A 13,942-nucleotide genomic window follows, 5' to 3' on the forward strand; every position below is an offset into this window, starting at 1 on the left:
AGAATTACAGTTCCCAGAAGCAGTAGGTCTGTTAATGGACCTAAAGAATGTCAGGAAAGGAAAGCAGAGTGTCTAGAAGAATCCCCAGGAGCCAGGATACAGTGATGGGAGCTATTATGCTAATAAACAAGTTTTACATGTGCCAGCACGTGGACGGGGGGGCCATGGTGGTTTACATCCTTTCTTTTTCCACTCGAGATGATGTTTTAGCCACATGGATGTTTCCTCCAAAAGCACCACGTGGTGTCCCTGGTGCTCCCAAACTCTTGATCCCATTTGCAACCTTGGAAGCCCCTGGGGTCTCCTGGCAGTGTGCTGCACATTTATGAGTACAGATGAACTGAGCGGCATTGTACGTGGAGGAATGAACGTTGCTCCAAAAATATATGTGTTGCAACTCCTCCTCTGTTTCATTTGAGCTTGCCTATGGGTTTCTTCTCCAGCCATCTGTCCGTGTCCCCGGCCATGCCTTGCAGATAGGGAAGGCCTCTGGGAAGAGCTGGCACTGTGCCAGGAGCACCTGGCCCATCCTCTTCCCTCCTGGGCCTGGGACAGTCCCCCCACTCCTGGGAGAGCAGTGGGGCTGCTCATCTGGGTTCACACCCAGCTCAGCCACTTCCTAGTCAGGCAACCTTGGCCGTGTTGCTTTAACTCCGTTTGGCTTTCACATACGGTGTCTGGTTGATACTTCACTTATTCCTGTTTATAGATAAGGAAACCAAGCTCCCGGGAGGTAGGAGTTCAGGCTTGTGGTTCATTGTTCAGGGTGCTCTCCCCCAAAAAGTGGGCTTCGAGGGTCTCTTTGTAACAAAGTTGGCCATTATTGGGTTTGCAACCCTGATAAGAAGAGGAGAGACAGAAAGCCCAGAGTGGTGGTCTTTAACTGTGTAGAGAAGCTGTTACTTCTTGCACAGCCCAGAAGTCCCCGTCTTATAGTGACTGTCACATCACTGTTTAACAAAGCAGGCAGCAGGCAACCAAATGCTTGGGTTTGTGAGGCTCCAGTGTCTTCCTGGGTGGGAGTCTGCAAACCCAAAACACGTTTCTGCATCTCAGTTGTGCCACCAAGTAGCTTTTTCTTTGTGCCCTGGCTCTAAAGCCTCCCTTGCCCAACCTTGTTCTTAAGAGCGTTTTGCTGATTCGTCTTTCTTCACCCCCTCACGACCTTCTCTGTGTCCGCAGCTGTGTCCACTCCTCCTCTCTATGCCAGAGCTGGGGGACAGGGCGGAGTTGGGGGGGTGGGTGGGCAGGACAGTGTGGCCTCCTGGATCTAGATGCTCAGGGTTTGTGGAACGATTTGGGAAAGTCAAGACCCAGAGGGAGGAAGGAATTCAGGGGGCTGTTATAGAGAGATGTACAGTGTTATCACCAGCTAGCGTGTTAAATCTCACATCCGTAGTTTGTGTTTTATTTGGAAATTGTCTCAGGTGTCAGTTGCCCTAGAGGGGCTTTGATGGTTCGGATCCCGGCTCCTTCAGTAGCCTTATGCTATACGCCTTCCCCATCACGTTCTGTCTGGTTGCTTGAAGACAACAGGCACTCTCCTCTTTTTTTTTTAATTTTTTTTTTTTTTTTAGTGTTTATTTATTTTGGAGAGAGAGCATGAGCAGGGGAGGGGCAGAGAGAGAGGGGGACACAGAATCTGAAGCAGGCTCCAGGCTCTGAGCTGTCAGCACAGAGCCCGACGCGGGACGCGAACTCATGAACCGCCAAGATCGTGACCTGAGCGAAGCCGGACGCTTAACCGCCCGAGCCACCCAGGCGCCGCCTCTTTTTTTTTTTTTTTTAACGTTTGTTTAGTTTTGAGAGAAAGAGAGAGCGCAAGCAGGGGAGGGGCAGAGAGAGAAGGACACACAGATTGGAAGCAGGCTCCAGGCTCTGAGCTGTCAGCACAGCTTCACTGACTGAGCCACCCATGTGCCCCTCCGGTGCGTGTCTTAGGCTACGTCTTGGGGCAATAAGTGGACTCGCTCTTTAAGGAAAAGTTGGCATCAGCAGGTGCTAGCTGACTTTTCGACAGAGCGTACTTGAACTCCAGCCCTGCTTGCAACAGCACCGGTGTACCCTAAAACAGTGGGTCTTCTAGACAAGGCTAGAGGCTAAAAGGGAGGGGAGGAACCCACTCCCTGTAAGCATTGGCGCATCCTAGCCCTCTGATGGGCTTTCTAGCTGGGATGAGTGTAACTGTTCCAGAGGTTTAAAATCCGAGCAGAGAGCCCTGCCTTTGATCACTGAAAGAGAGGAGCAGTTAAAAGCTGCACACTCTTGTCTCTGTGCACTTCATGCTGACTGCCAAGTGGCCTCTTCCTGTCCCAGAAAAATAGATGAACCGGGTGATGGCAGGGAACAGCTGAGCTGGCAGGGCTCGGGCGGGGCTTCAGGCTCAGAGTCTTAAAAACCACCCCCAAAACGCGGAGGATGGTGTATGAGTTCCCAAGCACTTGCAGGGAGTTCCCACTGGGTCCTGACAGTCCGGCTGATGAATGCCACTAATCTCCATTCCAGCCATCAAACCACAGAGCTTGGGGTTAAACTAGGTTCCCAGGTTGCCAGTGTTGGGGATGATGCAGCCAGGAATGGGGCCAGGTGCCCGGACTTCAGATCCTGAGCTCTTTCCGCTGTATTTCCTCAAGGATTCGCTGGACTGTTAATGCCCTGAGAAGAAGAGGGGAGTCAGCCTGGGGCTGATTGAACGGAGACCCTTCCTGCGTCAGAGAAATGTCCCCTCTCTCTGTTCCACTTGCTCCTCTTCCAAAGGGGCCTTGCTCAGCTCCAAGGGGCCTTGCTTGTTCCACTTGCTCAGCCCCAAGGGACCTTGACTTTCAGGGGAGATGAAATCTGCCCCCGTTGTTACCTTCTCCACCCTCCTGCCCTCCTAATGCCATCCATCCCTGGGCTCTGCTGACTTTACCACCTGAATCCGTCTCTGGCCTGCTCTGCTGTCTCCTGCATTCCAGTCGGCCCTGCCCCACTGGTCTGTGTGCACAATACAGGGGTTGCAGAATGCGTCTGATCCTATGACCACCTGCTGCTTAAAGGGACAGAGGTGGAGCCCTTCGTGGGGCTTCGCAGCCTCTTCTCACACCACTGCCGCCCTGTCCCTCCACGCCAGCCTCCCTTCACCGGCTTCCATCCCCAGGCTCCCTTGCTCCCCAGACTTCGCATTTGCCGTTCCCTCGGCTGGAATTCTGGTCCCGTCATCAGGCCTCAGCTCCCAGTCACATCCCCAAGGACATTTCCCTGCCCTCCCGGGCATGTTGCTCTCCGTGTCATGGTCCTAACGTTACCGTTGCCTGAGTGATGATTCCCTTACTCTGCCCTGCCTCTATTTTGCCCCTGCTCCTGGATATCGGTGCTTGGTGCACCGTTGATAAATGGGGGGGATACGGGGATCACTGGACGTGCGCTGCCACGCCCAGCAGTCTGCTGCTTTCCTTCAAGCTGTCCTCACCCCCAGCCCCCTCCCAGGGTCTTGGCCTGTGTTTGATCCACCTACGGATGCAGACTCAGTGGGAGCTCTACCTGTGCTGAGTGCCACAGCCAACCCACAGGTGACCTGCCCACGTGGGAGAGGGGCTGCTGGCCCAGTGGCTCGGGCAGACTTGCCCCAGTGACTTTGGGCTGTGCGACTCCTCTGGCAGGTGTTTGGGTCTGGGGCTGGGTGCTTAGCCCTCCGCACCCACTGCTCTCCTGGTGTTCCGCAGGAGCCCCACGTGTACCAGCCTGGCGGAGGGATGCGGCTCACGCCTCCGGCTTCTAGAACTGTGCCGGGCCTCCTCTATCCTCTTCCAGCTAGCAGCCAGCTTCTGCCACGTTCTCCTTAATGAGGGGCCTGTGCCTTTGAGCATCACGTGATCGTGAGGAGCCGGCGTTCCGAGAGCCCTTGTTCTGCAGGCGAAATGGCTGAGTGTCTTTGATCATGCCATTTGTCTCCAGAAATGTGCTCTCCCCTCATGTGGATTTCCCATTAAAATCTTCCTCCTTGATCCTGTGGCCAAGGACACCATCCCCACCCTCCCAAATGCTCGGAACCCCGTGCCAGGCTGTGTGGTTCACATGCTGCTGTGCCCAGGAGTCGTGCCTGCAGGTCCCCAGGACCAGTCTGGCCAGTGGCTTCCTCCTGTTCTGACCAGCGTTGGTGGAGGATGTGCTGGGGCATTATGTCTGTGAACAGGATGCAAGTTGTTCCAGAAAGCACCTGAGATAACATGTGACAGTACCCAGCATGGTGCCTGGCACCCCATGGCAACCCCACGAGTGGTTTCTTAAGGAAAGAAGGAAGGAAACAACCAGAGGACAGCATTTCCCAACGGGGGTTCCTTGGAACACGAGTCCTCAGAGATGCTCAGGGAAAAACAAATCCGTGGGGGGAGCGAGGAAGGTTACGTAGCCAAATAAGCCTGAGGAAATGTCTGTGTACTATGTGACCCTCTTGGAGACTCAGCTGGTTATATTCGAGTATTAAAGGCCCTTGGGAAACCAGCTCTGAGGAAAGCTGGCTGGTGTTGTTTTATGCCATGGGACCCCAGGACTCTCTTGTTCAGGTAAACTCTTCAGGCCTTTAGGAAATGTTACCAGAATAAGGATATAAGGTGGTGGGGATCGCAGGAGGTGTGGAGGGATGTACTGAGTCCACAGGGAGGACCTGAAGACAAGTGCAGAAAGCATGTAGCATTTCAGCCTGATGTGCAAGGGTGAGCAGGATCCCTGTGAGTGGAGGGAGGAGAAAGGCTTCTAGGCCCGGGGGCAGGTGCAAACAGAGGCAGGGGGCAGAAATGCCCAAGGGGCGCCTGGGTGGCTCAGCCAGGAGAGCATCCAACTCTTGATTTTGGCTCGGGTCATGACCTCATGGTTCATGAGTTCGAGCCCTGCATCGGGCTCTGCACTGACAGCATAGAGCCCGCTTGGGATTCTCTCTCTCTCTCTCTCTCTCTCTCTCTCTCTCTCTCTCTCTGCCCCGCCCCTGCTCATGCCCACACTCTCTCTCTCAAACAAACTTTAAAAAAATGTCCAAGATGGGGGTGGGAGAGAAACATCTGGTTTTGGGGACTAGGACTTAGAAGAGGTCGTGGTAGAATACAGTCCCGTGTCCTTTCCTGCACCTAGCAGAGTTCCCGGTATCTGAGGCCACTCAGTAAGTCTTCGGTAAAATTATGAATGGATTATGGAGGGCGTTCGCATTGCTCTTCTGAAGTGTCTGGACTTTAGGAGCCATTGTTTCCCAGCTAGGGGTTTGACTCAGCATCACCTGTGGGGTTCTTGAAACACGCCCACAGTCCGGCTACACCCCCAGAGACTGATTCCATGAGTCCGTTAGGGAAGACGGAGGTGGTCCAGGCACCTGGATGTCTTTAAAGCTCTCCGGCGATTCTAAGTGAAACCCCAACTGAAAACAAATACAAGAGGTAGTGAGGGTCCTTTGGGGGGTTTTCATCAGAGTTGTTTCTGCAACAGTTGCAAATAAGAAGAAATGTGGGGAGGAGAGACCCTCGCATGAAATAAGCTTGGGACAGTGTTGACATGACCCATTTGGGAGGTCCACAGTGACATTAGCACATTGAAGGCTCGGAGAAGGTCTGCGGTAAATGCAGCACTTCAGGAGGTAGCGTTAGGGCTTAGAGACGGGCACTTGTATCAACTTGGGTGTCGAAATCCACCATTTCTCTTGTGAGCGCTGCTCTTTCTTTTTCCAGCCGTGCGTTCCCTTACAGGCAGAGTTTTCGTGAATGCTAAATGCCACCGCTGATATGGCGCATCATGCTCCCGGAGAGGTTCTTAGGGGCTGGCCTGAAGTTACAAAAGTGGCATTTTGCTTACGAAAGGCTCTTTATTTCTTTAGTCATTTTCTGCTTGCTCCCTCTGACAACAGAAAGACGCAACAGTTGCATCTGAGACAGCTTCCAGAGTCCCAGGCGCCTTTCTCTGTCTCACCATGCTGTTTTTCCGACTTCATCCTCCTGGGGGTCACCAATTTGAAGCTGCAGGACATTGCTGTGCCTCTGGGGGTGCTTGGGCTTAAGCCAGCTAATGTGCCCCCACCACTAATCTTTTTCTCTCGGGCCTTCTTGGCGGTGTTATGAGGAACTGGGGATTTAAAAAAGAATAGAACTGATTGATAGGGGCGCCTGGGTGGCTCAGTCAGTTAAGTGTCCGACTTCGGCTCAGGTCATGATCTCGTGGTTTGTGAGTTTGAGCCCCGCGTTGGTCTCTGTGCTGACAGCCTGGAGCCGGCTGCAGATTCTGTGTCTCCCTCCCTCTCTGCCCCTCCCCCGCTCATGCTCTGTGTCTCTTTTCCTTAAAAATAAATAAACGTTAAAAAAATTAAAAATGAAAACTAGGATTGGCTCTGGGTTTCCCTGGCCAGTCCACACCCATTGGATGCTTGGGTTTTAGTCTAAATCCTCGTTTCCTGTGCCGATGGCGTCTTGTTTGTTTGCTCAAACCATGACCTTCTCCATCCACGGGACATGGTACCTTCGGCCTGTTACCAAAGATGGGTAAATGGAAGCCGGATGGCTGCTTGTCTCACAGCTGGCAACGAGAGGGTTCCAGGAAGCTCCCCTGGGTCCCTCAACAGCCCAGAACAGAGCCTGGGGGACAGTCTCATCTGCAGCGATGAGGTCACAATGAGCCCAAGTCAGCCAGTCTTGGGCCTGTACATAGTATAGTAGGCACTCGCTTCCAGAAGGCTGTCTGACACCAGGCTTCCCCTCCCACCTGGACTTCTCCCCACCCCACCCAAGGGAATGATGTAGGTACTTCTAGAATCAGCAGTGGAAATGGCCATATCAGCTCCTTATTCCCACTTCCGTCATGGCCCATGAGCCTGTGGAATGTGACCCATGGTCTCGGTTTCCACAGTGAATGTTTCCTAAGAGATTGTGACAGTTACCTTTTGAGACTGCAGTGTGTTTATTTATTGGATTCTTTCAACCATCTTGCGTTTATTAAGCATCTGCTCTCACCAGGCACAGTGCCCACATCTAGGATTGGAGCTGCCCCATCTCTGTGTGCAGGTGGCTCCTCTCATGGGAGGGACCGGAGGACCCAGGCAGGGGTGTCCCGGGGACACTAGTGCACGGATGACAGCCTGCACGGGGTACAAGGGACCCATCTTGATGACCTCCAAACATTTGTGCCATGCCAGGAAACTTTCTAGGACGTACCTTACCATGACTTCAATGTCATGTCCCCACTTTGGTGTTTATTCACATCTTCTTCATTACTTCTTCCGTCCCCTTTCGTTTGGATTTGGTCGTGACCTGGAGGCTGTTATGTATCTTAGGCCCACCTTGCTCTTTCCGCCGCCCTGTTCTCTTCTGCTCCTGGGACCTACGCTCTGGGAGGTGCTTCATGACGACTTCTCTTTCAGAAAACCGCTTTTCCGTTGACTCACGTCCCCATGCAGAGACCTGAAGATTTAGAAGCGGGTTCTGGAGAGGAGGCAGACCTGAGTTTTGCATTCCAGGAGAGTGGTTTTGGCAGCCGCTCAGGCAAGCCTTGCTTTCCTTGTGTCAGCAATGAGATGGTGAGACCACCCTGCCGGAATAGCCCTCGGAGTGAAATGAAGGACCCTTAGCATGTTGGCCCTCTGACACTGCTGGCCCGGCAAGCATTGGCCGTCACTGTCATAATTACCAAACGGCTGCACACAGTGGCTCTGTCTCCCCTTCTTGGGAGCATTAACCGTGATGTATTGACAGCAATGTTACGAAAGAAAAAGAAGGCCAAGGCCAATTTCAGTAGCGAGCCTAAGGGCTGAAATATCTGAGTCAAGGGCAGCACCACTGAGGCTCACAGCAAGCGCGTCCCCGGGCACCATCAGGTCCCGGGAAGGGCGGTGGACAAGGACACGTGCCCCCGACCCCCTGACCCATCCAGCCTGCTGCAGAAGGGCATCTCCTTGGGAAGCCAGTGGCTCCAGTGGCAGCTCCCAGGAGCCCCGCTCCCCCCTCCCCGCCAGTCACTTCCCAGCTCTGCTTACTTGTCGCGTCTGCTCACACAGAGGCCTCCTTACAGCAGGCCTGGTGTCCTCCAGCTTGAGGGCTCTCACCCTAACGTAGCCAAGGAGCACTTCCGTGCCATTAACTATCGTCATGCTCATCGAGGGCTTACCTGTGTGCCAGGAGCGCTGAGTCACATGCTTGCACGCACGGGTCTCATTTAATCCCCGCAGCCATCCGTGGGACAGGGTGGCATGCTCTGGGCATAGACCTTCTCAGTCTTAGAGATGGAATTCAGATCCCGGCACCCTGGCTCCTTACGGGACTCTGCAAGCCTTTCTTTCTCTCATTTCTTTCCCTCCCTTCCTGTCCTCCTCCTCCGAAAAACAAAACAAAACAAAACAAAAAAAAAAAACCTCATAGACTAAGCCCCTGAGTTGTTTTCCCTAGCTCCCATAGGAGTTGTTGTATTATTATTTCTAAGCGTTAAGCTGCACCGTCGATCACCGGGGGCGGGGTCTGCGTGCTCAGTCCTCCAGCCAAGAGCAGCGCTTCTGCAAACCGGAACCGGAATAGCACCCTGTTAAGAGCACGTTCTGTGGCAGCCGGTGCCAGGGTTGGAGTTTCTGCCGTGCTTCCCTAACCCTGGGCACCACTCCCTGCCTCGGTTTCCTTATCTGTAATCGGGGGCTGTACCTTGCCCCAGGATCACAGGTGTGCTGTGAGGATTATGTGATTTGATGTGGGAGTGGTTAGAACGGTGCTTGGCGCCCTCGTGATGCTCTGTCCGCGTCCGTCCGCACAACTTCTCCAAACCTGCCTTTTTCCCTCCTGGAGGGACCTGCAAGCTTTCAAGAAATCTCAATCCTACAGGAGTGTCTTCAGAAAACAGCAGTGGAAAACCCATCTTCCCTGGAGAACGCCCCCCTGGTGCTGTTTTCAACTCCGTCCCAGCCTGCTGGTGATGGTATCTGGCTCCCGAGGAGAGGTGAGGTCTATCCCAGCTGGTGAGGCTGCCTCCCACCCCAGCTCCCAGCTTCGGAGGCTAAAATCAGCGGGTGGGAAGTAATGAGCTAAGGGGCACCAGGGGTGTTCAGTGGCCTGGTGTGGCCTTGGTTCATTAGTTTCTATTTGTCTGGGCCACCTCATTAGCTACGGCCTCCTTGGAAGGTTAGAATTTTATGGGTTTAGCAACCCATTTGAATGAAGAAGGCTTGAAATACTGGGATGGCCCTAGGATCAAGCTAATTAATACTCTTTTTCAAATTGGGGCTTTGGAGGGTAGGCTGAACCTTTGAAAAGGAATCTTTTGAGAGAGTTACAAGTCATTGCAATAAAACCTAGGATGGAGGGAAGAACCTGGGAGCAAAATAGCTGAACACAAGGAATCTGTCATTTCTGGCAGTGAATCGGCTTGGTAGAGGAAAAAAAAAAAAAAAAGAAGAAGAATGTTCTTCATGCAAATAAGATCCACTGAGTTTTCCCTGGGCCTTCTGTCAGATGATCCTCAAACTTAATAATTTTCACATCTAATTCAATGCGAAATTAGTCATTAGGTATTAAGACAAAAGCAGGCAGGCTCTCCTATCTCAACAAAGAATCTTCCCCACTGAAGTGGAATTATCTCTGGAATAATTAAAATGGTTGCTGAAGTATTAAAACATTCCATTAACCGGAGTTTCTTTTGTCGAGAGGTACCCTCCCCTTTCCCCAAATAAATCGTGATGGCCATGATCAAGAACAAGGAGATACCAAGACCCAAATAATGTGATCAAAATGAAATCCTCCTTGGTGTCCTTTCTGAGCCAGAGAACAGAGTTCCTAGTTCGAGGATGCTGGTGATTTCAGCTCAGCAGCGGATGGTCTGCGCCCTAACAAAGGAGATGAAGCCTGCAGTGAAAGGGATGATTGTTTTCCTGGAATGTCCCCAACCTGCCTATTGATTGTTGGCAGTGTTTCCAGAGTTTAGACACCTTAATTACAAAAGAACGCAATGATCGCGAGACGGTGTTTCTATCTGCCAAACATAACCAGCTGGGGGCTTTCGTATTCACTCATCACAGGGAGGTACTGTGGTCGCTAGATGGGATCCATACCTGTCTCTCTACAGCGTGAAGGTTGGTGTTCCGTGCCACACAGCCAACCAGTCCCTCATCACGGACACATTACCCCATCACAATGTGCCACACACAATAGCAAATCAGCCTTCACTCATTAGCAGTAATTTATGATGATGGGGTCTTAACATCCAACGGGCTTTTGAACATGAAGACAGATACTTCATTGCCCTCTGTTTACGCCCAATGTATTCATCTTCCATATTTGTTTAGCAGTCCACATTTTTAAATCTTGCACAGTCAACATCCCTGTAAATATTTGTATGATTCTTAAATAATGTGTATTTAGCCAAGGAAAATTTCTCAACGTTTAAACACAGATTTAGACACTAGACACTTTCAGCATCATTTATTTGAAGTGATGTTCCTAAAAAAGTCAGATTATCTTAAATGCTTGAAACCCTGCAAAAACAAACAAAACACATGTAAAGGTCAGTGCGTTTGCAAAAAAAAAAAAAAGTATAAATGAATGAATATTATAGATTTAAAGTTTCTGAGTGTGTGGGGTGTGTGTGTGCGCATGTGCGCGTTCTTGTACATGGTTGCATCATCCAACAGTTGCCTTCCTAAGGTTTTAGTAAATTTTGTGAGAAACTACTACAGGAAAGAAGAGGCCACTAGCTCTGGTCATTTTTTTAGTTGGGATGTAGGACAGAGCTTCTCAGCCCACAGTGATTCTGAGCATCTAGTTGTCTGACTCCATTCCCATAAGAGTGTTCTTCTCATTATGTCAAAGGATCTTTAAATCCTTCTCTTGGGGGTTTCATTTTGAAGCTTGGTGTCTTCCATGGAAATGATAAATTTTCAGCCGTGCATATCTGCCATTTCCTGACCCATTGTTCTGTCATTTTGATGTATTGAGCTTGTCTGTTAACATTATTAAAAACTTATGTATCCCCTATTATTATTTTATTCTAATTAGTTGGGCCATTTAGAGGTTTCATCTCCTAGGAGATGAGATTGAGTCTGTGTAATTAGCTCTCTTCTTTAGGACAGCTGGCTAATTCATCACCTTGGAATGCAGTGGTAGACTCCCGGCTCACCTGTTTATTTTGTGTGACCATGAACGCTGGTGGGTTCTCCCGAGACTTAGGATAATACTTGCTTCATCTGGGACTCAATTTTATCTTTTCTGTTTACACAGGTGGAACCACATGCGAAATATTCTATATTATTATCACAACAGAACAGAGTTTCCCTAACTCCACTGGCATACCGCTTTTATAATTTTTTTGCCGTATCTGCTGACCACCCGTACCATTATTTACCTAAGGCTTATCTTTAAATAACTTTAAATCTCCTTGTTTTAACCGGGCATCGTTTTAAGCTATGAGAGCCATGAAAGCACACGTTGGATATATCAGTTGCATTTCAGTTGACTTTTTTGTAAGGACACATTAAAATAACAGCATAAGTATTGAAGCGACGGGTTGTCCCCTAATACCTGCACCTGCAGGGACCCCTAGCGCACCGCCAGGAAATGTCATCGTACCATAGTTGAGGGGACCTGGTGGAACACCAAACATCAAGGATTCTACTTGCTGGCAATGGTCCAAATAATGTGGTTGCATTCAAAGAATTAAAAACACAACAAGAACAACAACAAATCGCACATTTTTTTAAAGCACCAATATACGTGCGGAATCTTAAGTGGTTTATGAAAGCACCTGCTTTGAGAAATACAGAGTATAATAAAATAAGATTGAAATGCATAACCTCATTAAGACCTGCCTTCTGACTCTGGTGGTGCTTAATATGGTGCACAAGTCACCAAGTGCTTTTGCCTGCCGTCGGTTCTCACCTGAGCCCCGGGCACCAGGCTGGGCAGGCAGCTTCTTCTGGGTGGGACTGGATGATGAGAAAAGACCACCTGAGGGTGAAGGAACAAATGTAGCAAAGATCTGGGGCAGAGCATCTCTGGAGAGGGAGGAGCCCCTAGTGCACAGCCTTAGGTGGGGAGGGCCTGCTTGGGATCGGAAAGAGTGGGAGCAGGCAGGCTGGACTGGAGGGAGAAAGGGGTGTGGTAGGAAGTGTCATCCGATTGCTAAGGGGAAGTTTTGAGCAGGATGGTAATTTGAGTTGATCCCACGGGCTACAGTTTAGGGAATGATTATTTCAGAGCAAAAGTCAAGACTCAACTGGTCTTGACCCTACCCTAGTTGGGTTGCTCTGGGACTCCCCGATGTGAGAACTCATGGAAACTTTTTCCAAGGAGTTGGCCATAGATGTGTTGAGAAGAGGTGGGGTTTGACTCAGCATATATATGTATGTATGTGTGTGTGTGTGTGTGTGTATATATATGCATAGTGTATATATATATATATAGTATATATATATATAAGCACGTGTATGTATGTATGTATTTTTTTTTTTGAGAGAGAGAGAGTGAGCAGGGGAGAGAGAGAGAGAGAGAGAGAGAGCGAGCATCCCAAGCAGGCTCCATGCTCAGCACAGAGCCTGATGCAGGGCTTGATCTCATGACTGTGAGATCATGACCTGAGCTAAAATCAAGTGTCGGACACTCAACCAACTGAGCCACCCAGGCGCCCCAAGATTGAACATATTTTCTTAACATACATATATAGTCACAAATATTTATCCTAGGTCTATTGATAAATATGCTTATATATACTGATGTAATTATAACATTTGCAATTTATAATTTATAATTAAATTCTATGTTTTCCTTTGAGAAACAAACCCCAAACTCTTTTTTTGGCAGGGCAGGGAAATGGAAGTAATTTGTCATTGCTTATAAAATATCTTACCGTTTCCAGTAAACCAAGAAAAGGTGTGATATCGTTTCCCTTGTTACATTCATTCTCAGTTTAAATGGCTAAATATCAGCCTGTATTTTGAAGCCGGACTCTTCACAGTTGTGGGTGACTTCCCATCACTAGGTTTCAGCCTGAGCTACTGGGTGATACCCTGGGCTGTTTACTGAGATACACAAAAGCGTGTCAAGAAGGGACCCAGGGGGGCAGAAGACCTGGGAGTGCAGTGTGTGACCGTGGCTCTCTGCTTGTCTCTCCCTGCAGTGATCCCGAAGGTCACCAAGCACCTGCTGTCCAACCCCGTGTTCACCTGCATCATCCTGGCCGCCTGCATGGAGATTGCAGTGGTGGCTGGCTTTGCCGCCTTCTTGGGGAAGTACCTAGAGCAGCAGTTCAACCTTACCACCTCTTCTGCCAACCAGCTGCTCGGTGAGTCCGCCTCTCTGTCCCCTGGGGAGGGCAGAGGGCTGCCGTCCTGCGTGTAACACTCTCAGGGTCTACCGAGGCCCCCCCAGAGAAAGAGCCCAGGCTCTGCTGTTCCTTTAGCAGCAGTATTCATGGACTCTGTGTGCAGAAGGCATTTCAAAGTATATTCTTGGGGTCAGATTTGCCAAAAGGATATGATAAAGACCTAGAATATAAATTGTATGTAAGAAGCCTTGTGACAGGCCAGAAGATCAGTAGATGGGTGTGAACTGCAGAACTGAGGAGACGAGGGAATGAAGGGAGAGGGGAGTAAAGATGTATCCTGAAAGGCTAGCAGGCTTCGGTCAGGTACGTAAAAAAAGTAAGAATATTTCTGGCAGCATGAAACCCGCAGTCAGCAAATACAAAGGTTGGAGGCCATGCACTCCTTTCCTGACCCCTGCCCGTGGCAGACATAATTCATGGATCATGGTACTCCTTCTCCCCAAGAGCCAGCATGGCCTTCCCATCCTTCTCAGTAGTAGTCTACAGGCATCAGTTCCACTGTTTGGAGTTGGCATGATAAGGAAAACCAATTTGCCCTCAGGGGAAGAGCATTACTAAGGGAGAGTTAGGAAAGTGGCCTCCTCACAACTGACCAGGGAGACGGGAGAGTTAAGGACTCCAGGGGTCTGGCTCGGAC

The 13,942-nt window shown here is 50.1% G+C and overlaps 1 protein-coding gene across 5 annotated transcripts in view; it reads left to right on the top strand.

Annotated features, from left to right (window-relative positions):
- Nucleotides 1–13,942, top strand: part of SLCO3A1 (solute carrier organic anion transporter family member 3A1) — a 311,321-nt gene that overhangs the window by 244,182 nt on the left and 53,197 nt on the right. For all 5 annotated transcript variants that reach the window (XM_043554755.1, XM_043554759.1, XM_043554758.1 and 2 more), the window contains one exon: nt 13,099–13,263. In XM_043554755.1, coding sequence (XP_043410690.1) covers nt 13,099–13,263 — 165 coding nt within the window. The remainder of the gene's footprint in view (nt 1–13,098; nt 13,264–13,942) is intronic.

The sequence above is a fragment of the Prionailurus bengalensis genome, chromosome B3, assembly GCF_016509475.1.
Source record: "Prionailurus bengalensis isolate Pbe53 chromosome B3, Fcat_Pben_1.1_paternal_pri, whole genome shotgun sequence".
Taxonomy (NCBI): domain Eukaryota; kingdom Metazoa; phylum Chordata; class Mammalia; order Carnivora; family Felidae; genus Prionailurus; species Prionailurus bengalensis.